Here is a 24,257-nt window from a genome sequence, read left to right as displayed (position 1 = left end):
AGAGGTAAAAGTTTAAAGTTTTCTTTAAATAATAGTAATCCATATGTAACTGATACTATACTTAGTACTCAGTCTCCGATAAGAAGACTTAGCTGCGCAGCATACGCGGTTAGAAAAGTAAAAATAAGTATCGGTGACAATCAATGTATACACACAATGAGGAACGGTAAACTAATGACACCCAGTTTCCGATTTCATCAAGTAAATAAATCCTCCACAATCGCGTACGTTTTGGGGAAAAGACACTAGGCATTTTTTTTTATTTCAAAAAACTTTGATGTATAAGGCATAATAAAATTCATTACAAGATTATGATAAAATTGTGTGGACTTAATACTTTTTATATCTAGGCAGGATATATACAAATTTCATTGTACTTTATTGATATACTCTGTAATTGAGTCATGGAAAAGAGTGACTACTGAGTTCCTTGCTGGTTCTTCACCGTAGAATTTACTTATTGAACTGATGGTAGATTTAAATTGTAACATAGCCATTAAAAAGTACTTTTACATGCCCACTGAAACAATATATGTATACATGTACACATGTGTATCCTCATCATTATAAACCACTACTTTTTAATGTTTTTGTTATGGCATAGGTCCGTGCTCTAGCTGAATGTATTAACAGAAAGTAAAAACAAATAAATTATGATTTGAATAATTATATTAAGATAAAATAAGAATCTTCTTTCATTTTTGACATTGAAACAGTTATATATTTATCATTTATTTATTTCCTTAAAATATTTACAACTTGTATTAAAAATATCAAGTAATTACAGTCATATGAGATGTTTTACAAGTGCTCGGCTTGGCTTAAAGAAAAAGTAAATCACTTGAGAAGTTACTCTTACCTACTCTTTGAAATATGAATAGTAAATCCCATAGATTGGAACTTTGGTTATATTTTTAGTTTTTTTATTAAATATGCATTTATAAATATCAAAATAGAGTAACTAACAGACAATGAATATGAAAAACAGTGTTATTAATCTTTAAATGCATTATTCATTATACTGTGTTTACCGGGCTAAGTACTAAACACTTATTTAAATATAAAAATTTAGTCTAAAACATTTGAAAATCTTATAACTAAGTCGAACTCTGTCTGTAATTAGCTGTGTCCAATATTTTCTTCCCACACATTGAACAGATACCTTTCTTGTACGCACAAGCTTGACAATAGTGCGAACCAACTTGATGAACTTTGGTGCGGCATATCCTAAAAACAAGTTTTACAATAAAAGTTTCATGGTCTTTATTCTGAACAAATAGTATTACAATCAGTAACTGAAGTAAACATGATAATTAAAGGTTACCCCTTTAGGTCTGGAGTTCTCCTTAAAGGTATGATGTTACGGTGAATTTGTCAAGGTAGTTATGAAGTATTTACTTAATGTAATATGAAAATGAAATTTCTTAATATAACAACACCATGTTGAGTATAGAACAGTCTTTGTTTTTAATTTAATATTTTTTTATTAAAATTACACGTAGCACAATTAAAAACTTCCAGTAACATAAACATTCTTAGAATTTATTTTAGTTTTATAAATTAATTCAAAACAATTATGTTTTTTTATAACGTACCAATTTATGATATCTCTCATCAATGAAAAGGTTTTTAAATTGGCATGAATTATTATAAATTAATGCTATTACTTACTTGCATTCATAAAACTTTGATGTATAAGGGTTATATCGTCCTTTCTTAGCAGTTAACGCCTTATTTTCTCCAACTTTCCTACCACCTGATTCAACTGTGTTCCTTGCTCCCGCCTTCCAAGGATCCGGCGTTATAACTCGTCCGAGTTTCTTTTCACATTTTTCGCAAACCATTTTATTGCTGTTTCCTTAATATTTAAAGGTGTATAATGCAAAGAAATATCAGTAGATTTTAAGTAACCTTTAAAACGCAAATATTCTAATATGTCATATTTTGTTGACAAACAAACTTGAGGTTGAATTTGAAAGATGTGACCATAGATAATAAAAACCACAGGAAATATAAATATTTTTAGAACCAGAAGTGGGAATTAGGCTAACCTCTAAAACAATTATCTTTAATTTACCATACCAGTCAATCTACCACAAAAGAAAACATTTAATCTACAACACAAATAACCATCAATAATCACACTATACAGTTACAATCATAATGGCGATCCCAATGTGTCAGCCGCAAATCTCCCTCTTTTTTTCGATTTAAGGGAAGTTGTGTGACTTGACGCAGATGTTGCTTGTTTATTCCAACAATATAAATTTAGTTAACTTGAACAATGAATACAAGAAACTTTATAAATCTGGTATAGGTTAAGAAAAGGAAATTTTGTTATATTTTCTGACCCTGATAATAAATAATAAGTATGTATATATACGTATTATATATGAATTTTCCTGCGTAAAAAAATGTGTACAGTATCTTTTGATTGGTTGTGTGGAGTTAAATGCATTATTATAATTTTAATTAAAACTTTTGAGAACAAATGTATATTGTATTATTTTAAGAAAGAGTGTCAATAAACGTGGAACTATAATTATAGTAATAATAAATAGTATAGCAATATTAAATAGTAGATATCTACAATAAGTAAGTACAGTTAGTTAGTATAATATGGTGTTTAAAATAGTACTTCAAAATGATATGAATGTATAAAAAATGATGTATATCCTCATAAAAAGCCACAAAAAATATATTTTCCGGTTTGCATTTTAATAAATAAGTACGTACAAATAAAATTCACTTTGATTTTTTTAAATTCAATGTTAAAGTAAATCCTTGAAGTTAAAGTTGAAAGATATATTTTCGCTGTTAATAACTGAGCACTGAACTAAATAGATTAAAAATTACGACTTTTTAATTTAGTATAATAAATTAATGATGCGCTTTTATGACTCAAAATCAGAATTTTTAAGTATATTTATATACTTATAGTCTTTAAGTTTTATCAACTTTCATATTTTATTTTTCACCACTGAAAGTACCCTATTCAAGTTATTATTATTCATGTTTTTTTTTTATAAAACAAAACGAAGTAAATTTGTCTACTTGATTTTAAGATCATTGAAGTATGTAGACTTCAATTTAGGACGCCGACAACATAAGGAGAGAAGAAGGAGTATGCTTAGTTTGATTAAATAAAATAAAAAAAGACAGGAATTATATATTAATTTATTTACGACATTTAATTACGTCCATGTCTACGTTTCTTATTGTAGGTGGGATCCTGAAAAGAAATATAGTTTTATAAAACTAAAATTAAAAAAGAAACGAAGAACGATAATGGAAGGCAGATACTGATTGAAAAAAACTTACAAAACGGAAGTACAATCTCTGGAAACAGATAAATAATTTGGTTAATGATAAATGAATAAATATAATAAAAGCTACTTAGGACTTTTAAGTATTTTGTTAAGGTTTTAAGGCCGACCTAATGTGAAATGCTCTTTCTCTCTCTCTACCCCTATATTTGACGTAAGTCGTTATTGAATAATTCTGTCAGATTCACTTTTTTTTAGTTACAAATTAAGGATTTTATACTTTAAGCTTTTCATTTGCGCCAAATATAATATTTCATTAAGATTATTGGAAATATTAGAAGCGACATTTTTATGTTTCAATAAGACTTTATAAAAGCGAAATGTATAATATAATTACCCCCAATACTCCATTTTCTGGTGACTGAAAAAAGTAATAAAATATTATTGTTTGAAAGTAAAGATTTTTAAACGTTTTTTGTTAAATTATTTTTATTTAAAAAATACCTCTAGTGTTTCCAATGGCACCTAAATAAAAAAAATATTATTAGTTACCCAACATAAACGATAAATAAAGCTCAAATTGTATTTATTTGTTTTGTTATGTATTAGTTAAATGTATTTAAATACCTCAAAAAAACAATACAATACCTTTATTTGGTTAGGATCCTTAAAAAAGAAAAAGAAAAGCATCTTTAATTGTCTATTATATTGACTGTCTTGTCCAGTTTCATTAAAAATATTTTCCAGTTAAATTTATTTTAATTATTAATGACGTTTTTTATATAGTCTAAGCATGTGCAGTAAAAACATTGCATTATTAGTTAATATGAATAAATATAGTTTAATCTACATTCACATTAAACTTCTATGGTATGTATAAATTTGTAAAAAAGATTTAACTGTCATTTATTCAAAAAATAATCCTTTTTTTAATTAATGACAGTTGAAAATAAAATGTTTACTACAGTTACCTCATTAAAACCTTGGTATTGATGATCGAATTGTAAGTTCGCATCATAATCATTTAGAAAAATGTTTTCTTTAGGCATATAATCATTATTCTTTTGTTTATTATTATTATTTTTATGATTTTTCGTTCTGTACGGACAATGGCTGGGTACAGGATCATCATTCAAATTTTTGTTTTTAAGAATCAATTCGTAGATTATGTCAAGGACTTCTCTATCTGTCAAGTAGTTGTAGTTAATTTGGTCTCGTACTGACTCTTGGTATGGTTGCTCTGGTTTATTGTAATCATATTCGCTGGCACGAGTACGTTCCTTGTACTTAGGTATTGAATCTTCTGTTGTACTTTGAGTAGTTTTTAAATCCAGAAGAGTCGTTGATTTCAAAGTTACGTCATTCTTCGTTGTTGAACTCTGTTTGGAAAAAATCTACGGTTATTTTTTTTATGGTTATTGAATTCTGAAATAAAATAATTTAAATAAATATGAGACAACATCACATACATTACTCTGATCCCAATGTAAGTAGCTGAAGCACTTGTGTTATGGAAATCAGAAGTAACGACGGTACCACGCACACCCATACCCAAGACAACATAGAAAACTAATGGTAATCTACATCGACTCGGCCGGGAATCGAACCCGGGACCGAGTGAGGGACAGAGTGGCGTACCCGTAAAAACCGGCACACCACTCGACTATGGAGGTCGTCATATAATTTAAAATTTATATTATGATTACTTTCATACAGTTCAGGTCACTAATATTATGGCGCCTCTACACGATTCGTGGTTGTCCTTCAGTGGTACATCATATAGTAAAATTATAGATTTAAAGTTGCATATTAAATAACTATTTCATACTGAATGATCGATATGGACATTCTGTGTCATAGCGTGGAGAAAGAAATGCACTCATAATCTGAAAAAAACTATTCCGTAGTTCTGTTTTACACTTATTTCAGTGGCAGATTTACCAATAGGCTAAGTAGACTGGAGCCTAGGGTGGCAGATTTAGAGGGGCGGCAATTTTAGAGCAAATTTGTTATTATCTTACAGAATTTTAAAACACAACCTTATAATTATATGTATACACATTACGTCCGTAATCCATATACTCGTCACTACATAGCGGGTTGGAAAAATAATCTAGTAACTGACAGAAATATCACATAATTTATAATGATACTAATAACGGGCAAAAAAACCGACGTAATGAGGACGATAGAACACAAAACATAAATGTTGCAAAAGAAAAGTAGGGGCGGCAAAAATTGAATAGACTACTAGCCTACTAGCGGCAGATTTGTAAATCCGCCACTGACTTATATGCACGTAGGAGATATGCAAATTGCAACAGAAAACACCGTTCTAAAATTGCCAACATTATACTTGCTTTATCGAGACCTTATGTAAATTTGGGTGCACCAAACGTAAAAGTGATTCAGCAAATAGTTTTTCTCTATAAAATTTCAGCCCAAAAATCTATTGCATTTTTACGATGTAACGTCATTGTGGACTATAAACACTTGGTAAGTGTCTAATTTTATTTATGTGACTGTTCCTGAAAATTTTGCTGAATATGATCTGATTTAGATATATTTCTTGAGTCCATAGTCGTAAATTAAATTAGCATCCCTTAAGAGTGTATACCTAAAATCAAAAATTTGTCTTATCTTGTTAAGCTTGGACAAATCTTGTTGGAAGACTAAGTTAATTTTTACTTTAATTTTTGTATACTTCATACACTTACCCCCGGAGTCGTAGATGTCAAAGGCTGTACCTGTAATTATTTTCGACAATCTTTATTAAAACTTATTTTATCTTATATCATATAATACTAGCAGTCATCCGTGGCTTCGCTCGTTTTTGGGTGATAGTTGTCATGGTTTAGGTAAAAAAGTAGCCAATGTCCTTATTTGGAGTTCAAGTTTGCTTTATACCAAATTTTATCAAATTTGGTTCAGCGGTTTTGTCGTGAAATGGCGACAGACAGAGTTAATTTTACATTTATAAAATTCATATAGATACTGTATTACGTAGCAATTAAATTCTCTAAAATTTATAATCTCGATAAAAAGTCGCAGATTAAAACCAGACTCTTGAAATATCATTCACACAATTAAGAATCAATAAAATACTAATAAAAAAGTCATTCTAATTCTCCTTCTCAAAATTAAAATTTACAAAAAAACCCTTTCCCAGTAGTTGTTTACGTATAAAATAAATCTTTGTCATAATTACATTTATTATATTTACACTTTATTACAATCAATCATGACGAACAAACACAACCTTACAACTAATATGTTATGTATTAAAGACTAACAGACAGACAGAAATACTCTGACAGTTATTATATTAGTTAAAATGATAACGTTGAATGCTTCAATGTATTTATACAGTTGTATGAATAGTACTTACCACCATGGTGTCATATTTCGGGGTTTCCTAAAATAATTACAGATAATATAATAATTACGATAGCGGCTATAAAATGTATTTAAGGTAGTTAAACTCTTTGCTTTGTGGTAGAGCTTTGTGCAAGTCCGGTTAGGTACCACCCAGTTATGTTCTACCACCAAGCAACATTATTTTGTATTGTTGTGTACCGGTTTGAAGGCTGAGTGAGCCAGTGTAACAGGCACAAGTGACATAATAACTTAGTTCCAAAGTTTAGTGGCCGCGTAAGAAATGATTAATATTTCTTACGGCACCAATTGTTATGGGCGGTGTTTACTTCACATAACATTTGACTTTTTGACTTTGACCTTATTTCTTATGAAGTAAACAAATGCAACTAACGACATACAGAAGATTTTAAACTTGAAATTGTAATTTTTAAATATTTTTAAATCTTTGACGTCAAAAACCTAATCATCACATAATATAAAACAAAGTAACTTCCCGCTGTCTGTCTGTCCCTATGTATGCTTATATCTTTAAAACTATACAACGGAAACCGATGCTTTTTTTTTAAATTATATAATGAAAAATTTAATTGATTTATTTTTCGGTTTTTCTCGATTACCATATGCACGAAAACCGAAAAAATCAAAACGTACAGACGTCGGATGCAGAGATATTATATATTAAAACATTCTTCAAAACGTGCTGTAAGTTGTATGTAAATTAATAAAGTGAAAAAACGTCTTCTCATATATTTTTATAACATTATAGCATAGATAATATATCTTTATATAAACTTACCGCAGCTTTTGTGTAACTATGTAAATTAAACGCGAATAAAATAAATATTATAAATAACATTTTGTATCACGTTTTCTTCATAAATGAAGTATTAACGTCAAATTTAACTTTAATCTCGACGCTGAGTTAATTCGACAATGTGTTAATAATTAATTTCTAACAAAGTACATAATCAATATTTAACATTTCATTTATTGTTACTTAACGCTTGACATTATTTTAGAAATGGGATTTAAAATCGGTTTCAAAAATATTGTTACACGATGTTGCCATATTACAAAATTGATATATATATATATATATATATATATATATATATATATATATATATATATATATATATATATATATATATATATATATATATATATATTTCTGTTTAAATTTTAGGTAAATTGCTTGATTTTTAAGTTGTTATTTTATTGTAAGATTAAAACATCGAACCCGGGACCTCATTCATTCATCAAATTTACCCACTTTAAATCTAACTCAACACTGACCGATGAATTACAACGATCCAAATGTTTTTTAGAGTTGTCCTAAGTAAATAACATAAAAATTTAAGACTATTTAAAAGTCGATTTACATTTATAAAATGTAGTAACAATTATTGTCATTTTTGGAACCGGTGTCAGCTAAGGAAACACTACAATATATTTAGCAAAAAATATTATGAAATACTCAAAATATTCTCGTATTATTTTTTAATTGCGTTCCTTAAAAAAGGTTTAAGTCAGTTCAAAAGGGCTTATCACAAAAGAGCGATATCTTCCAGACTAGCTTAGGTCAGAGGAAATGGTCTAGTAATGATATGACAAGTTATACAATATAAAATAACATACAAATATATTATTAAGTACTATTTAATTGATTTATTTTTGTACACACACACACAGCATGGCATATTCCAATCCGTTTTTGATTGGAATATGCCATGCTGTATACAGTTACATCTATATAAAAAAATTTGCTACGGATTTATGCAAAATGCTCAGTGAAAATCATATTTCAATCTTGACATTTCATTACTCGGTACAATACAGCGCCTAGCACAGGTCTCGCGTGACTGAGGTAGCCTGATGATGCATATGTTTTTATTAGGTACACTAGTTTTTGTCTATGGTATAAAGTGTTTGAGGTTCGTTAAAAGAAGGTTTTATTGTTTTTTTTTTAATAAGTGCTGAGGATGCATTATTGTATAGGAACTTATGTAAATATATTTTTGTTTTATTTGCGCATTTTGGGGGTATGATGGACTCTTTAGTCTTGATTAAACGGCATTACGCCCCCTTGAGCTGTTTTTTCCTCTCTCTTCTTGACTTACATCCTTGATATTATAATAATAAGAAAAATTGTGAAAAAACATCAATAAAAAATATGTGAAAAACATTATAATATTACTATACACTTATAGAAATTAAAAAATAATGTATTTAAATATTATTTCAATATATTATAAGTTTTTTATAAATAATTTTAATAACCTAAAATTCGAAGTTTTACATTTGCCAAGCATTCCTTAACAGCCTTATTATATGAATATACAATAAGCATAAAAAACAATTTCAATTAGCATTTTAAAATAGGGATACAATATTTAAATAGTTGACTTATTACATTATTTAAAGCATCATAATATCATTTCTGCGTGTACCCACCGTGACTTGTAAAAGACGTCATCGCGTGATGGCGATCGTATTTTCCCTCCAAAACCTGTAATGGCCGATCTTCAGCACGCTAGACACTGCCTGTCACGTAGTCTAGGAGCTTGCAGCCTTGATGTTGTTGTTAAAATAACATTTTATTTAAATCTTTAATCTTTATTTTACCATTTACTTAGTGGACTCTGTGAAAACTGGCGGGTGAGTGAACCGGAGTTACTAGAAGCACAGAGGATATAACATCTCACTCCCGGCCTCCGTGGCAACCTCCGTGGTCGAATAGTATGTACAACGGTTTTCATGTCACGTCCCGGGTTCGATTTCCGGTTGCCGATGTTAGTTTTCTATGTTGTATTGGGTCTGGGTGTTTATGGTACCGTCGTTACTTCTGATTTTCCATAACACAAGTGCTTTAGCGACATCAGAGTAATGTATGTGATGTTGTCCAAAAAAAAGCTTTCCAATGTTAGTGGCCCATCGACGATGTAAGGAGTGATTTCATCTATCAGAATCTACAGAATCTACTTTCCGAACCGGTGGTAGCTTCACTTAATTGTAAAATGACGATTCAAAAGTGCTTATAAAAGCCTACTTGAATAAAGTTTATTTTGATTTTGATTTTGATTTTGATTACTCAGTTACCAAGTGCTTGTAAGTAATGTGTGATTACAACTCATTTCTTTTTCAGTGGTAAAGGAAAACACCAAGAGGATTTGTTAACAACACTTTTATTAGATATTAAAATGAATATGCTCTTAGACTACTTATTCCCGAAGAAACTAACTGCGAAGTAAAACCAATACATTTTCCCGCCAAGCGAAAAGGAGACAAAACACAGGAAGTCTCTACTGTTCTTATTTCAAAAATTTCCTTTCCATGCAATCGTTGTGGCCGCGTTGACGACACAAATTTATTTGAAATTCGAATCTGTGGACGCGTGACATTATAAAAAGAAAAAAGGTTTTATATTGAATCGATTAGATTATAAACCTCTATGAAGATTTAAAACACAAAGAGGTTTTAATACAGGATTTGAATTTTTTTCTTGTTAAAAATTTTCATGTTCTTATTTCCAAAGATAAAGAAATATTTATTAGAGAAGCTCTCTGGGCGGTGGTCTGAATTATTATTATACAAGTGCAAGGTATGGGCTCGACTAGTTTCCTAAACAAGTCGAAGTCTGGTTTCAGAACGAAGAGCGGGTCCAGCGGCGGCTCTGACAAGGAAATGAACGGAAAATTAAAGCGATCAAAAATACGGTCAGTTATGAATTCTTTTTTTAAATTTTTTATTACGACCTTTTTTAATTTACTTTTAGATTTTTTTTTTTACAAAATGCTACGACTTTAGAAAAATGTTTACGGTTCATTATATGTGACATTATTTTTAATTAAAGTTTAGATACTTAAATCAACGTCATAATTAATTTTACGCAAAGCTTAAGGCGATTAATACCGTCCGATAACGTTAAAACGTTTGTTTTTTTTTTTTAATTCTACAATAAAATTTTTATTACAAAATTATACATTAATAAAATATAACAAGAAACCTAAAATAAGTAAAACACAAAATAATATTTTCTCCATTGAAATATTATAATAAAATATAAAAAAATATAGTTCCTATTTTAACTAAGTTTAAAATAAAGATAAAAACATTTTAAATAGCAACGGAGTAAACCAATTACTCAATAGATTATTTGATAATTTTTTATTGACAGTCAATTTAATTTCAAATGATCGTTTAAAATATTATAATAATGAAATAAAAGGTATTTATTATATGTATTATGGGATGTCTAATCTAAAAAAAGGGGCGAACCTGTCTCAATTAGATAACGTTTCTGAATATAATTTTCTTTTCCGTAGATTCTATATTTCAAACCGATGTGCGGAACCTTTTATTAATTTTAAATTCATAACATGACAAAATATTATTTCGAATTACATCTAAATCATGCAAGTGTAAAGATTTCTTTCAAGTTAGAAAAAAAATTTATCTCATTATATTCTGTATAATAAGTATTTACATAAATTATTATTTTTAAGAAACGAGATAGCCCACCGGTTTGAAAGATGGCATCTTAACTGATAATTGCTAGTTCAAATCCCAATAGGTACTACTGTATTTTCATGTGCTTAATTTGTGATTATAATTCTTCACTTGAAGGAAAACATCGTGAGGAAACCTGTATATACTTGCAAAACCCTGCCACATGTATATTAAACTCGCTCCTCAAAGAGAGAATTTTTCTTGATGGTAGGGCTTTGTGCTAGCCCGTCTGGGTAGGTACCACCCACTTATCAGATATTCTACCGCCATATAACAGTACTCAGTATTGTTGTGTTCCGCTCTGAAGGGTGAGTGAGCCAGGGTAACTACAGGCACAAGGGACATCACATCTTAGTTCCCAAGGTTGGTGGCACATTGACGATGTAAAAAATAGTTGATATTTCTTACAGCTTCATTGTCTATGGGTGATCGTGCTCGTCCGCCAACCAATTCCATAAAAAAAGGATCTTTATGATTACTTTTTCTAAATTAATAACTAAGAGGATAATTATTATAGTTCATCCGTAACACTAATATAATTTTTTATCAGCGTTCACACTTGAATTGTTTATTAAAACAAGCGTTGCCATGGTAACCGTTTGATCAATACAACTAGTAGTAAGTGAGCCACTTGAACGCAATGCGTCATTGGAAACACACAAGATTTTAAATTTGACGTTTTTCTTTTTTTTTTAATTTCCGTTTAAAATGTGACGAAGTAGGTTTTAGTTATGTTTAACCCGTACTATTCGTGTAGGCGCCCTGTGAAGATGAATGAGTATGGAATGAAAAGGATACCGGATTATACAGAATTGGCGTACAAAGAAGCGGTGTCTAAATTAAAGTATTTCTTATCTGGGAATAATGCGCCGAGTGTAAGTATATTTGTCATAGTTTTATTTTATACAATAAATTATAGTGTTATAGAAAATATTGCAACAGAAAAGTGTTTTTTTAATTTTAAATATACTTATTATAAAAAATTGAAATTCTTATACTACTGAACTGATTTAGATTAAATTTTGTATCAACTTTATTGTAGGCAAAATGGTCAGTGTTGATTTGTGTGCCATAAGTACAATTTTATAAATATCGCGCGGATAAAGCCGCAGGTTCAGTTAGTTTTATACAATTATCATTTTCTATTGCAACCCTCTTTATTAGGGAGTATCATTAGTACACATTTCTTTTTTCATATACTACGTAAATTAAATTAAAAAAGAACTCTTTTTAATTAAACCACACAGGTTCATCATTTATAGGTATATAAAACAATATTTTTTAAATTGTATGTTTTTTTTTTTCATTTTGACATTCAAAAAAGAGCATCAACAGCTGTTCTTATGAAAAAATTAAGCTTCTATTTTTAAATTCATACCCTAATTCGATCTTTGTAATTGAGTGGAATAAAGTTATCTTACATCTAGGTCCGTAGCTACGGAGGTTCAGCTTCCATTAAGAACCTTGACGAATCTGACGGTGATCTCGATAAGAAATATTCGTCATCTTTCAACACGTTGTCTGAATACAAGCCACGACCACGGCTGACGGCCAAGTATGCTACGTTGTACGCAGACAGCCTGAACAACTACACGCCGCCTCAGCCAACTGTTACTAATATTGGTGAGACCTGTTTTTTTAAGAGACGAGATATCCCAGTGGTTAAAACGCGTGCAACTTAACCGATGATTGCGGGTTCAAAACCAGGCAAGCACCACTGAATATTCATGTGCTTAATTTGTGTTTATAATTCATCTCGTTCTCGACGGTGAAGGAAAACATCGTGAGGAAACCTGCATGTGTCCAATTTCATAGAGATTCTGTATATTTTACCAACCCGCACTGAAACAGCGTGGTGGAATATGTTCTAAACCTTTTCCTCAAAAGGGAGAGCCTTAGTCCAGCAGTGGGAAATTTACAGGCTGCTTTTTTTTTTCAATTATCTTAGCCTTCATTTCGTTTGTACGTTCATGAATTCTTCGCCGAAATGCCTTAAAAATAAATAAATTGTTCGAAGTTTCCTAAATCATTACTTCCATTGAAATAATTAAAGCAATTCCTTGAATTTGTTCAACTTGCTAATGCAAGACTTAGCAAGAAAATGACGGTCCCAGATGTTAAAACTAATTTCACACTATTTGCTTTTAGCACCACCAGCATCCGCTGACTTGGGTGGCGGAACCAATCCCGATGTGGTCAACTTTATACAGAAACAAGAGGAGTATATTGAGCAACTTGAACGGGAGAGTCAGTATTGCAGGGTAAGTCAATTAAAAAGGAAGGCAAATACAATACGAGAGGAAAGAGTTCAAGGATTAACGGCCTAACGAGTTTTGTCAACTGCAATCTTGACTCTACATCCTCATCATTATCCTCCTGTCCTTATCCCTATTTACCTGTGGTCGGTCCAGCATCGCTTCTTTTTCCATACTTCTCTGACGTCATCACACAAGTATCATTCTATCCACCCATAACATCTTTCACACAATCCATCCATCGTTTCATTTGTCATCTACCTCTATATCCACGTTTAGGCTCAAGACCTTCCTCACAATATGTTCCTCATTCCCCCGAATAACATGCACATACCATGATAGCCGCTTTCCACATAACTTCTCGGCTACCGGTGCCAGTTTCTGACTTCCTCTTATGTACTAATTCTTTACTATTACTGAAAGTTTTCCAAATATTCACAATCATATTCTTACTTAACCAGCCCAGTTCCCCAAGACAAGTGCTCTGTGGACTTCTAACTCAGATCGACGTGACAATATTTTTTTTTATTAATAAACATAATGCTGCGACTTGTTACGACTTGTAGATCTGAAAATTATGACAGAAACTGCGACAATTTTATAACTTCCAAATGTAAAATTGATTGTGACTAGACTCTTCATTTTTTTTTATATTTACTAAATCAATCATACACAGAACCGTCTTCAACCTATTAGAGTCCCTGGGCATATCAGGATAAAGACCCTATGACTTATTGACAGAACACTTTTTTGTTAGAATAGATAAAGTTGTATATTTATTTTTATGAACTATTACTTTTTTATTTGATCTGAGGGGGCCTTTCGATCGCGGGCCCTGGGCACATGCCCAAATGGCCCGTGAGAAAGAGGGGTCTGATCATACAGATATATATTTTAGGACGAATTGAACAATCTTCTCGGTAAAGTGAAAGAGGTTATATCTGAAAATGAACACTTACACGAGGCTCAAAAGAACAAGCTCATTTCTCGAATGTTCCACACGTATAACGCTGGCTCTGAAACTGATGATCTAGATGATGTTGGTGACAGCACTGGACTGGACAGTGATAATAAGGTACTAAGTCATTGCGGATATTCCCTTGGTAAGAAAGACATTATTATTCATAGGATTTGACACAGTATTGCAACTGCTTAAGGAAACGTTACCAATTATGCCCATTAAAATATATGTTGGACAATATTCCAAAAGTTTTGGATTTGTAACGAAAAAAATAGTACACAAGAATTTATTCATTTGTTTTTTATCCTTTGTAACGATATTATCTTACTTATTTATTTTCTTAGCAGCAATATTGTTTACATATGAAATAACAAAGGTTTTCAGGTGATTTTGAAATATTTTTTTAGTCTTTTTGGAATTAAGTGCAAATTGACATTTTGTTAGGTATCTCCTACAAAAACTCGCAGACCTAAATCTCGATCGGTAAAACTCGAAGGACCAAACATCGTTTTTGAATCACGCATCGCTGAACTAGAGGCTCAACTGACCCAAGCTAAAATAGACCTTAAGAAGGTGCAGGTGAGTAGATTTTTGATTGACTTGGTATATTTTGTTTATGTTGTAACGTTCGAAATTAAAATCAAATTTATTTTAATTTTAGGACGAAAACAACGAAAATAAACGTAAGCTTGCCAATGGCCTCGTGGACTCGACTTGTCTGGATGGTTTTAAAAGACAAATTGATAATTTACAAAGGTAACAAGTACACTTGAATCTGAATCTCAATTTAAACTTCGAATTTTAGTTTGATAGTTATGGATATGTTATTCAGATTTGGAAATCAATTGCAAAATGCTTTTCTAGAGATAAATCTACTTTGGAGTCTCAGATATCTAAGCTGAAATTGAATCTAGAGCAGAAGGAAAGCGATCTAGACACTCGCTACAAAAGAGGTTCGGATGCTGTGGAACAACAGCTCAGAGAGGAGAGAAATAATTTAGAATTGGAAATAGACAGGCTTAAGGTAAAGTTTTCTGAAGGAATTAAGTCAGCGAATATAGCCATATATCTTCTAAAATGTCAATATGTCTAAAGCTATCAAAATGTGGATCTTTAATAAGATTATTCGTAGTAACATTACGTGATGCGCGTGTAAACAGATAAGTTCATAAAATATAGTTTTCTACAGGCTTAAGATGTTTTTCGCTTTGAATATAAATAATAGTAGTAGTTAAGAATAGTATGGGGACGGCGTATAAATAAACTCCAGAAATGCCCAAAAGTTATTTTTATTTAATTACAAGTGTATTTCGCATTTGTTTATTAGTTATTATCTACATATTAGCCAGATACCTGTTTCAAGAATATAATGTAAACAATAAAAGTATGTAGGTGTAAAATAATTTAGACAAAAAAACAAAAAGACAAAACAAGAACGATCTCAGTGGCGTGCAACTGGAGAGGCTTATGAAATGGGCTGATAGATTGGATTCGAAACAACAAAATGAATTTGCCTCGTAAATTTAGATTTCTACAACCTTAAACGGCATGTCCTAAGCTAATGTGTGGCAGCTCGCAGCTGAGCTGGCTGCTGTATATGACGCTGGTATGGGGTGTGCGGCAGGCGGAGCTGGCGACGGAGCGCGGGCGCGCGCGCTCGGCGTCGGGCGAGGGCGCGCGGCGCGCGGCGCGCGAGCGCAGCGCGGCCGAGCAGCGCTACCTGGCGCACTGCGACGAGCTGCAGCACGACCTCGCCGCGCAGTTCGACAACGTCGCCAAGCTGCAGGTGCGCCAACCCTAGCCCTATGGCGTCGTTACACGCCCGGGTGGACTACGAAGTCTCGGTCGTCTTCTCTTCGATCTATTCAGACTATCTTTTACAAATTTTCATGATATCCTTCGTACTGTAGTTCTTAGTAGGTACATCCGAATTTTAATAGTTTATTTATAACATAGGTAGTTAGCATTCAATTTATTATCAATTGTTCTAAAAATTACATCCAACTTAATTTTAAATTGGAATTCCACAAGGACCATATTTTGACTCGTTTTGTGTTCCGAATGCAAAACAAAAAAATGTTAGAAGTTAAGTAAATGTATCAATTTCTTTAATAGTTGGACTTGGAACGACAGCGTCGTGAAGAAAATGATTTAAAAAGGGAGCTGTCTATGAAGAACGCCGCAATCGAAGAATTGAAAATGGAACTTAAGAACAAAAGCGGTATAAATTTATTACTACGCTTACATTACTAAAACACATGTTTTGTCATAATGTTTAGGAATATTTTAAGTTTACAATTTGAAATATTTCCAATAATTATAATTAAAGCAGTATTAGTGCACTTATTTACATACATAGCTATATATAATACTAATAACTTGTACATAATATGTATGTCATACATTTCAGCCTCCCTTCAAGCAGATCTAGCTCAAGCCCACGCAGAAAAAGCCTCCCTCGAGGAAGAGCTAGCAAGCGCTAGACTTGCTATCGAAAGACATCAACGACAGTCCAAGCATGAAGTCAACCGACTTAATTCTGAAGTAAGTCTTGAAACATGTTGTTTATAAGAATTGATCTTATTGATTAAAATTTAACTCAAAAATGCCTATACAGATATCAGATGGTTGATGTTTTACAAAAGATTAATAGAAATTGAACTGTATTACAAAGCATTTAAAATCATTATTCATTAACAATGATGTTTAATTAAATAATTCATAAGAATTGTATTAATATTCTTCCATTTTAAAGATTCAGTCGCTTCGACAACGCCTGGACAGAGCTGATGCAGATTTGGTTCATTCACGTCGCGAAAATCTGCGTCTCTCGGAACAGATCTCCAATCTTGAAAAAGAGGTACATCTATGTTTTATGCTTGAAATGATATATTTATTATCTGTGGAAATATTATAAAACCTTATTGTATTGCAGCTTAATTTGAAGAACTTGACACCGATATCACCGGAGAAAGACAGGAAAGATAAGGAATTGTCAACGATGCTTGAATCGATGGAGAATAAACATGGTAAGTGACCCACGCTTACGAGTATCGTTCATGTCTAGATTATTCCATGCCTCTGATTCGCCTGATGCTATTTGATTATAACATTTTTGATAATAACCTCTAATCTCTTGTTACAATCAACATTTTGAACCGAAACTTTATGTGCTCAACCTAACTTCTTCACTTTATGGGTAAACTATTGATGTTTTGAAAGAAACTAATTTATCATCTTCATTGGATTTAAATTCAACTTCAAAACATTTATATTTTACCCCTTTCAGTATAACGCTTGCATGAATCATATAGTTGTGAAAGGGCTTCTTTCTTAACTTCAATAGTTTATTCATCAGATTGTTTATAAAATCAATATTTATATTACATCTTAATATATCCAGGAATACGTTTCAAATTCTGCACAGAATATAGACGCCGTTACTTAAATTTTTATTTGTAATTGTAATTCATAAAGGGTTTAGTGAATAAATTTGGTTCCGCAGCTAAGACCGTGGCTGAGTTGGAGTCTATGATTCATTCACAAAACAGTCTGATGGAGAAACTCACCAGCGAATGTCGTTTGCTTACAGACAAGCTCGACGACACAAATCGTAGGCACAAGTACGATCTGTTTTCAAATCTAATTGCATGCAATTAAATTTAAAATTTCTTAATATTTAAATGCTTTTCAAAATATTCAATATTAAAGATTTGTCATCATTACCCATTAAATTTAATCAAAAATTGTGACCTACGTGACTTAAAAATGTAAAAGTTTTTGTTGATTTATAGTAAGTTTTAATTGCAAAAAAAGTTTCCAATTTCAAAAATTTCCTAACGTCGTGCTGTGTTTTTATTGGTGGCAGGCAGAGCGCAGAGTCGCAGCCGTGCAGACGAACCAATCAGAACACAGCGCGACCGTTCAAGATCTCGAGATTCGCCAATAGCGAGCCATCGAACTCGACACCGCGTAAAAGAGTCCGATTCGTCGAATAACTATCCAATAAGTGTTGGCCCATTAACGACAAATCAGGATCTCACAAATGCTCGCGGTGAAAAGATATACAATTTACCTCTGATGATTCAACAGCCCTTTTTACGGGAGAAAAAGGAGCCGATCAAAGTTGACATCAGTGTTAAGCTAATACCAAAGCCGAGGAAGAAAGATAGAAAGAGACGGGAAACACACGTCGAAGAGCTAGTTTCAACAGATAGGAATAAGGGTGTTAAAAATATTATAAGCATGGAAGTTACTGATAATAATATTAACGTTTTAAGCGAATCTTTAGAAGTAGTTGATGATAAGACAAGTGAAACAAAACTTGAAGAAAAAGAAAATGAAATCAATGCAGTAAAAATAAATAATAACGAAAAAGATGTAGACGACGTCGAACCTTTAGAATTAGACGCCATTATTTTACATGATGATGACAATGCTGAAATGGATGAAGAGTTAAAACATGAAAGTATTCGATTAGAAGATAATAACACACAAGAAACAATAGGCGATACAGAAGATGTTAATTTAGCAAAAGAAACCGAAGAAAATATCTCAAATACCATTAACGATGAACCTGAATAAGTGCTTAAGGACATTTCTTATGGACTTTATTATCAGTAGTACTTTTTAACGTTAAAATTTTATAGATAGGTAAGCTTGATGTATCACATAGCTTTTTAGGAAAAATAGATCTTAGTGCCTTAACATAAGCCTTGTATTTGTGCAATACGTATATGATTATGTATTTCGTAGTGTGTTCATTTGTTAATTGTATTGTTTTATATGTTTACATTTGTTGTTATGTGATATCTATCCTCTCGCTTTCCTTAAACCTGTGAGAGTGATTTTGTCAAAAGCTAAATATGTAACACGAAGAATCACGCGCATTGAATTTGACCAATGAGCGCGTTTTACTAGAGTTGACCATCAGTAGTACAAAATCATTTTCCAAGATGATAGAATGTTACTTACTAAACGTAACTTTTTAAAGATCGATTTTTTTTTATTGTTAATTAACATTTAATTGTTTAAAGTTATTTGGTTTTTGTAAAAACGCTAATGCAATTTTCGTTATGTTTTGGTGTAAGTGCAATTTTAATGTTAAAAAATGGGTAATGATAGCATTTTAATGACAGTTTTTAATTAATGTTATAGACAAACATTCATATTTTAATTTAGAGTAGAATAAGTAGATTAGACAACCTGTCACGAAGAACATAATAAATGACGTCATTAACTATCAAATAAACAACCAAAAATAATTTAACAGATTTTTTAATGCCTTGAGAAAAATTATAAAGCTAAAGAAAACATTTATACTTACGCCTTTTTAATTCCATGAAACAACACTCGTAACACCCGTTCACACATACCACTCTATTTCAGAATGGAAAAAACACAGTTGCTTTGCAGAAACTCTGAACTTATGAGAAAACTTAGAAATCTGTGGTCTTCTCATAAGAAATACTGCACGACCACTATAGCACCGTATCGAAGTTACACTCCATTAAGTGGATATCCAAGTAGCTCATCATGTGACTTAGACCGCACTTATTTGACCTCAACGCCTTATACATATAGAAATAGATTTAGAAGAACCGATGGATCTAGTTACATTGGTAATGCGAACGATGAAATCGGTGATCTGAGCAGAAATTTAAGTGATCTTTCGATAGATAAAATTGGTGATTCCGATGATGATCCTATAAAGGTAAGGAAAAGTTCAAATAAGAAGAGATTAAGTGCATCTGATGCATGATTTAGATCGCTGTAATATTGTGCACGAGCTTTATATTACATACCACGATAAATTGCCTTTCATGATATTCATATATGGTACAATATTTTTAAAGGGTCAATTTGTAGGATATTTTAAATTTCGAATGAAGAACGAAATCGTAACCTGACTGTACTCTACGTTATGCATGTTGTTGCACTTGAGCGTGTGTGTGTTGTCACGTTTGTGTGTGTGTGTTCAGGAAAGAACTGGCAACTCTGCAGCGTCAAGTAGAGCATCTGGGGCAATCCCTGCAGTCTGCATACTCGCACCCACCTAATAATCAAGGTATGAAAAGCTACACAGAAAGAGCTAAAAACTAAATGGAAGATATCATACACAGACACAAAGTAAACTTGATACAGAAAGTAATATATTGGGTATTATAACTCGAATCTGTAAGAAATATATTCAAAATATATTATATAAGCCTCATTTTCGAAACTGATTAAACTGAATAATCTTTGAATGCAAAAATATCCGTGATTTATTAACTTATCTTGGTGTTAGTTAAGGCCGGCCACTTCTCATATACTCTATCACTATGCAGCCATACTTAGTATTGATAGTTACCCTTCAAACCGGCACCGGTGTTACGTTGTAGGGTGGGTGAGCTAATTACGTTAGCTTCAACGCACTACAGATACAAGGGACGTAACATTCCAGTTACTAAGATTGGTAGCGCATGGATTATATGGGAAATAATTGAAATATCATAAGGCGTCTGTGGGCGTCTGTTGACCACTGAACATTTTCTATCAGGTGCTGCTTTTGTCCGTCCGCCGACCGATACCATGTTATATTATATGTATATGTTGGACATATAAGTTAATTTAAATCGTTGTACGAAATTATACTTGACTTGTACGAACAAACAAATGTTTCCATGATATAAAAACCAAATTAATATTTTTTCAGCACCTTCCACGCACACAACCAATACCAACAGAATATCAAATTCCCCAACCGGCGCCAGATCAGACCATTCCAGAAATGAGTCCGCCAGAGACTCCGCATTCAGAGAAAACAACGATATCGGAGACGTCGCTGGAGACCACGAAACGGCAAGAAATATAAATGAACCCATACAAGATCAAATTAATGATAAGAATATATCACAAGACGCACAAAATTACAGCACAGAAATAACACAAGATGTAGTAAGCAACGAAGAAGATAGTAACGAAAATTTGAATGTAGTAGAAAAGAAGATAACAAAACAAAATTCACACGATTCAAACGGTAGAGATGAGAAATCTGTAAAGAAAAAATCATCAAGAGAAATGACACCCGAAAAACATATAAAAAATGAAATAGAAAAGGATGTTTCGAAAAATGAAGAATTTGATGAAGATCAAAGAGTCGCTGAAACAACAGACAACAAGGAACAAGATTACACAGAACCAGTTGAATACCCAAATGAAAATGATAAACCATTACAACAAACAGAACAGTTTGAAACACAAAACTATAATGAAGAAAATTATCCAAATTACGACCAGCCACAATATACGGAGCAATTCGAAAATTACGAACAATATCCCGAACAATACGCTGACCCAAACAGTCAGCAATTTGTTGATCCCAACACTCAACAATACGCTGATCCAAACACTCAGCAATTTGTTGATCCCAACACTCAACAATACGCTGATCCAAACACTCAGCAATTTGTTGATCCTAATACTCAACAATACGATGATCCGAACACTCAGCAATATACCGATCCAAATGCTCAAACATTTGTTGACCCTAACGCTCAATATGAAGGCCAATATGAAAATTACGCAACGGATGAAAATTATACTGAACAGACATATGACGACACGCAATATAACCAAGAATACTCTGATGAAACGGTATATCCTGAAGCAGTCCCAGATCAAACCGCTGGTACGAATGAGAACACGTCGCCTAACGATAAAGTAGCTAGCCAAAGTTAGCATTAATTATAATAAGTTGTTTTACGTGCAATATACGTTATTTTAGCTTTTGTTCAGTTGTGATTTAATGCAAATTGTTTATCAAAGCTTTAGATGTTAGGACTGCGAAAATTGAATAGATGTTTTTTAGATAGTGCAATTCTTAGCCAATCTTTACTCAAATGATAATAATAATCTAGTACAGAATACCAGTTTTATTTTGAACTATCTGAGTTTGAATTTAACAAAAATAGTTATTGTTGTAGCATTATTACATCAGCTATCCTAACGTCCCGTTAAAATAGGGCCAGGCGTTATAGAGATTAGCCAGAACAAACAGACAAACAAACAATGTATACAAACATATACATTTAGTAAAGAACACTTATTTTAATATCACTAACAGACACTCCAATTTTATCATATGTATAGATAATAGAATTTGTAGTGACATATACCATTTTTGAAATAAACAATACCTAAAATATATCCATTCAATTGTTTGTAGTTAATATATTTGTATGGACGCAATTGTCGTTGCTAAGTACAATAAAGTTTATAGTCGATAATGGCTTGTTTATTTTTTTACTTAGACCCTTTTTATCCTGATGAGCATATATTAATAATTCGTGAATCATCAATGATGTTCTAGTAAACAGATATGTTATTGACGCGCAAAAAGTGAAGACTAGAAAACGTCCCAATTGGTACGTTTGCCTTTAGTCGTTTTACGTAGTAATACGTGATAATACAACATAATAACGTAGCAATACGTTTTGCGTAATTAAAACATCTAGTTATCCCTTTTACTTATTGTTTTTATCTAGCTATCCTTTTTACTTTTAACGAAATGTAAAAATAAACTAAAATAAACGATCCCTGGCGCGGCACACTTTTTTCTGTTCTTTAGTATGGGTATAACATATCTGTTTATTAGAATATCATTGTGAATCATTAAGTGAAGTCTTTATACGTCAGCTATTTATGAATAGTATCAATGTTGCAGTAAACATGGTACTTTTGAGGCCATCAGTCACATTTTGATGGCTGATGCCTATGTCCTGAGGAAATGCATTTTATATAATGTTGAGGAGAGTTAACTTCTGGTTTGGGGCAGATACCAAATAATGTTCGGAATTTTCACAGTCACATTGTAAATGATTTGAAGGACAATGATGAAGATAATTAGACAGGAGTTATATATTTAATGTATTATGTTGGCCCGTAGGCTTGTGTGATCTATGGTAGATGTTATTTCGTTTTCCCAGATAGCACGCAGTCTCTGAGTCAAATATAGGCAGATGTTTTACAATGCGGTCTGATGCTATATTGATCAGACTGCGCTACTGTGGCCCTATGCGGGCACTGGATATAATGTGTATCGTGTCCTCCAGTGCCTAATTGGTAATATCACTGACGACCTCCGTAGTCGAGTGGTGTGTACACCAGTTTTCATGGGTACGTCACTCCGAGGTTCCACGTTTCTGGCCGAGTCAATGTAGATTATCATTAGTTTTCTATGTTGTCTTGGGTCTGGGTGTTTGTGGTACCGTCGTTACTTCTGATTTTCCATAACACAAGTGCTTTAGCTACTTACATTGGGATCAGAGTAATGTATGTGATGTTGTCTCATATTATCTCATTTTAATTAAGTAAATATCTAAAATGAAACAAACTACTAACACCGTTTGTATTGTTTGTATTGTATTCTTATTGTTATTAAAATTCGAATGTCGCCTTAAAACTCTGGGTGTAAACATGACACGTACCTATTTATCTCTAAAATTTCTTCTTGAAGTACGGTCTTGTAGTCGAAATATATTCAAGATTCCTTTAAAAGAATTCAGCCATCGACAACATAGTAATAGACTTGCATCGGGCCGGGTTAGGTGTGCAGAATACTTAATCATTAACACATTTTCAGCGGCATCATTTTTATTTTATTCATCGCCGCGGTACGGGGCGTTCAAGACCTCGTATGAAAACTATCATACATGTTCGGGGTTTATTAGACCCTGTAACGTTTAGGATACTATAAGTCGAAGTAATGTGATTGAATTTTGTTTCCTCAGTACGGTACGTGGTCAAAGAAACCCCGTATTTATGTAAACAAACCGTAGCATACAGTTTTCAATAGGCACCATATACGAGTACATATCGTAAATATATTTATCACTTTCCTACAAT

The 24,257-nt window shown here is 32.2% G+C and overlaps 3 protein-coding genes across 3 annotated transcripts; 1 reads left to right on the top strand and 2 right to left on the bottom strand.

Moving 5' to 3' along the window:
* Positions 1 to 721: 721 nt before the first annotated feature.
* Positions 722 to 2,294, bottom strand: LOC124540804 (cysteine-rich PDZ-binding protein). The gene is made up of 2 exons (XM_047118523.1): positions 1,672 to 2,294; positions 722 to 1,227 (listed from the first exon to the last, which is right to left on the bottom strand). Exons 1-2 carry the CDS (start codon positions 1,842 to 1,844, stop codon positions 1,098 to 1,100), a joined length of 303 nt encoding a protein of 100 aa, XP_046974479.1. The 5' UTR covers positions 1,845 to 2,294; the 3' UTR covers positions 722 to 1,097.
* Positions 2,295 to 3,190: 896 nt separating this feature from the next.
* On the bottom strand, positions 3,191 to 7,571 carry LOC124540658. The gene is made up of 9 exons (XM_047118324.1): positions 7,441 to 7,571; positions 6,655 to 6,681; positions 5,984 to 6,013; positions 4,238 to 4,645; positions 3,915 to 3,932; positions 3,771 to 3,791; positions 3,664 to 3,687; positions 3,322 to 3,339; positions 3,191 to 3,232 (listed from the first exon to the last, which is right to left on the bottom strand). Exons 1-9 carry the CDS (start codon positions 7,498 to 7,500, stop codon positions 3,191 to 3,193), a joined length of 648 nt encoding a protein of 215 aa, XP_046974280.1. The 5' UTR covers positions 7,501 to 7,571.
* A 2,288-nt stretch (positions 7,572 to 9,859) lies between these two features.
* LOC124540854 (myosin heavy chain, non-muscle) lies at positions 9,860 to 22,384 on the top strand. Its single transcript, XM_047118617.1, has 16 exons — positions 9,860 to 10,360; positions 11,911 to 12,028; positions 12,581 to 12,776; positions 13,311 to 13,414; positions 14,307 to 14,483; positions 14,814 to 14,948; positions 15,031 to 15,125; positions 15,234 to 15,393; positions 15,994 to 16,155; positions 16,485 to 16,590; positions 16,780 to 16,913; positions 17,125 to 17,229; positions 17,305 to 17,398; positions 17,875 to 17,992; positions 20,351 to 20,436; positions 21,067 to 22,384. Exons 1-16 carry the CDS (start codon positions 10,248 to 10,250, stop codon positions 22,089 to 22,091), a joined length of 2,928 nt encoding a protein of 975 aa, XP_046974573.1. The 5' UTR covers positions 9,860 to 10,247; the 3' UTR covers positions 22,092 to 22,384.
* Positions 22,385 to 24,257: the final 1,873 nt, after the last annotated feature.

The sequence above is a fragment of the Vanessa cardui genome, chromosome 26 (genome assembly GCF_905220365.1).
Source record: "Vanessa cardui chromosome 26, ilVanCard2.1, whole genome shotgun sequence".
NCBI lineage: Eukaryota > Metazoa > Arthropoda > Insecta > Lepidoptera > Nymphalidae > Vanessa > Vanessa cardui.
The sequence above is the reverse complement of the archived record's forward strand: the minus strand, read 5'-3'. Positions and strand labels throughout refer to the sequence as shown.

What these genes read in the sequence shown, in the direction of transcription:
- LOC124540804 (XM_047118523.1), bottom strand. Translation starts at nt 1,844, where the DNA reads ATGGTTTGCGAAAAATGTGAAAAGAAACTCGGACGAGTTATAACGCCG. An exon ending in TCAAAGTTTTATGAATGCAA is followed by an intron (nt 1,228 to 1,671) that starts GTAAGTAATAGC and finishes ACTTGTTTTTAG; the next exon opens with GATATGCCGCACCAAAGTTC.
- LOC124540854 (XM_047118617.1), top strand. Translation starts at nt 10,248, where the DNA reads ATGGGCTCGACTAGTTTCCTAAACAAGTCGAAGTCTGGTTTCAGAACG. An exon ending in GACTGGACAGTGATAATAAG is followed by an intron (nt 14,484 to 14,813) that starts GTACTAAGTCAT and finishes ACATTTTGTTAG; the next exon opens with GTATCTCCTACAAAAACTCG. An exon ending in GACACAAATCGTAGGCACAA is followed by an intron (nt 17,993 to 20,350) that starts GTACGATCTGTT and finishes GTGTGTGTTCAG; the next exon opens with GAAAGAACTGGCAACTCTGC.
- LOC124540658 (XM_047118324.1), bottom strand. Translation starts at nt 7,500, where the DNA reads ATGTTATTTATAATATTTATTTTATTCGCGTTTAATTTACATAGTTAC. An exon ending in ATAGTTACACAAAAGCTGCG is followed by an intron (nt 6,682 to 7,440) that starts GTAAGTTTATAT and finishes TAATTATTTTAG; the next exon opens with GAAACCCCGAAATATGACAC. An exon ending in CGAAATATGACACCATGGTG is followed by an intron (nt 6,014 to 6,654) that starts GTAAGTACTATT and finishes AAATAATTACAG; the next exon opens with GTACAGCCTTTGACATCTAC.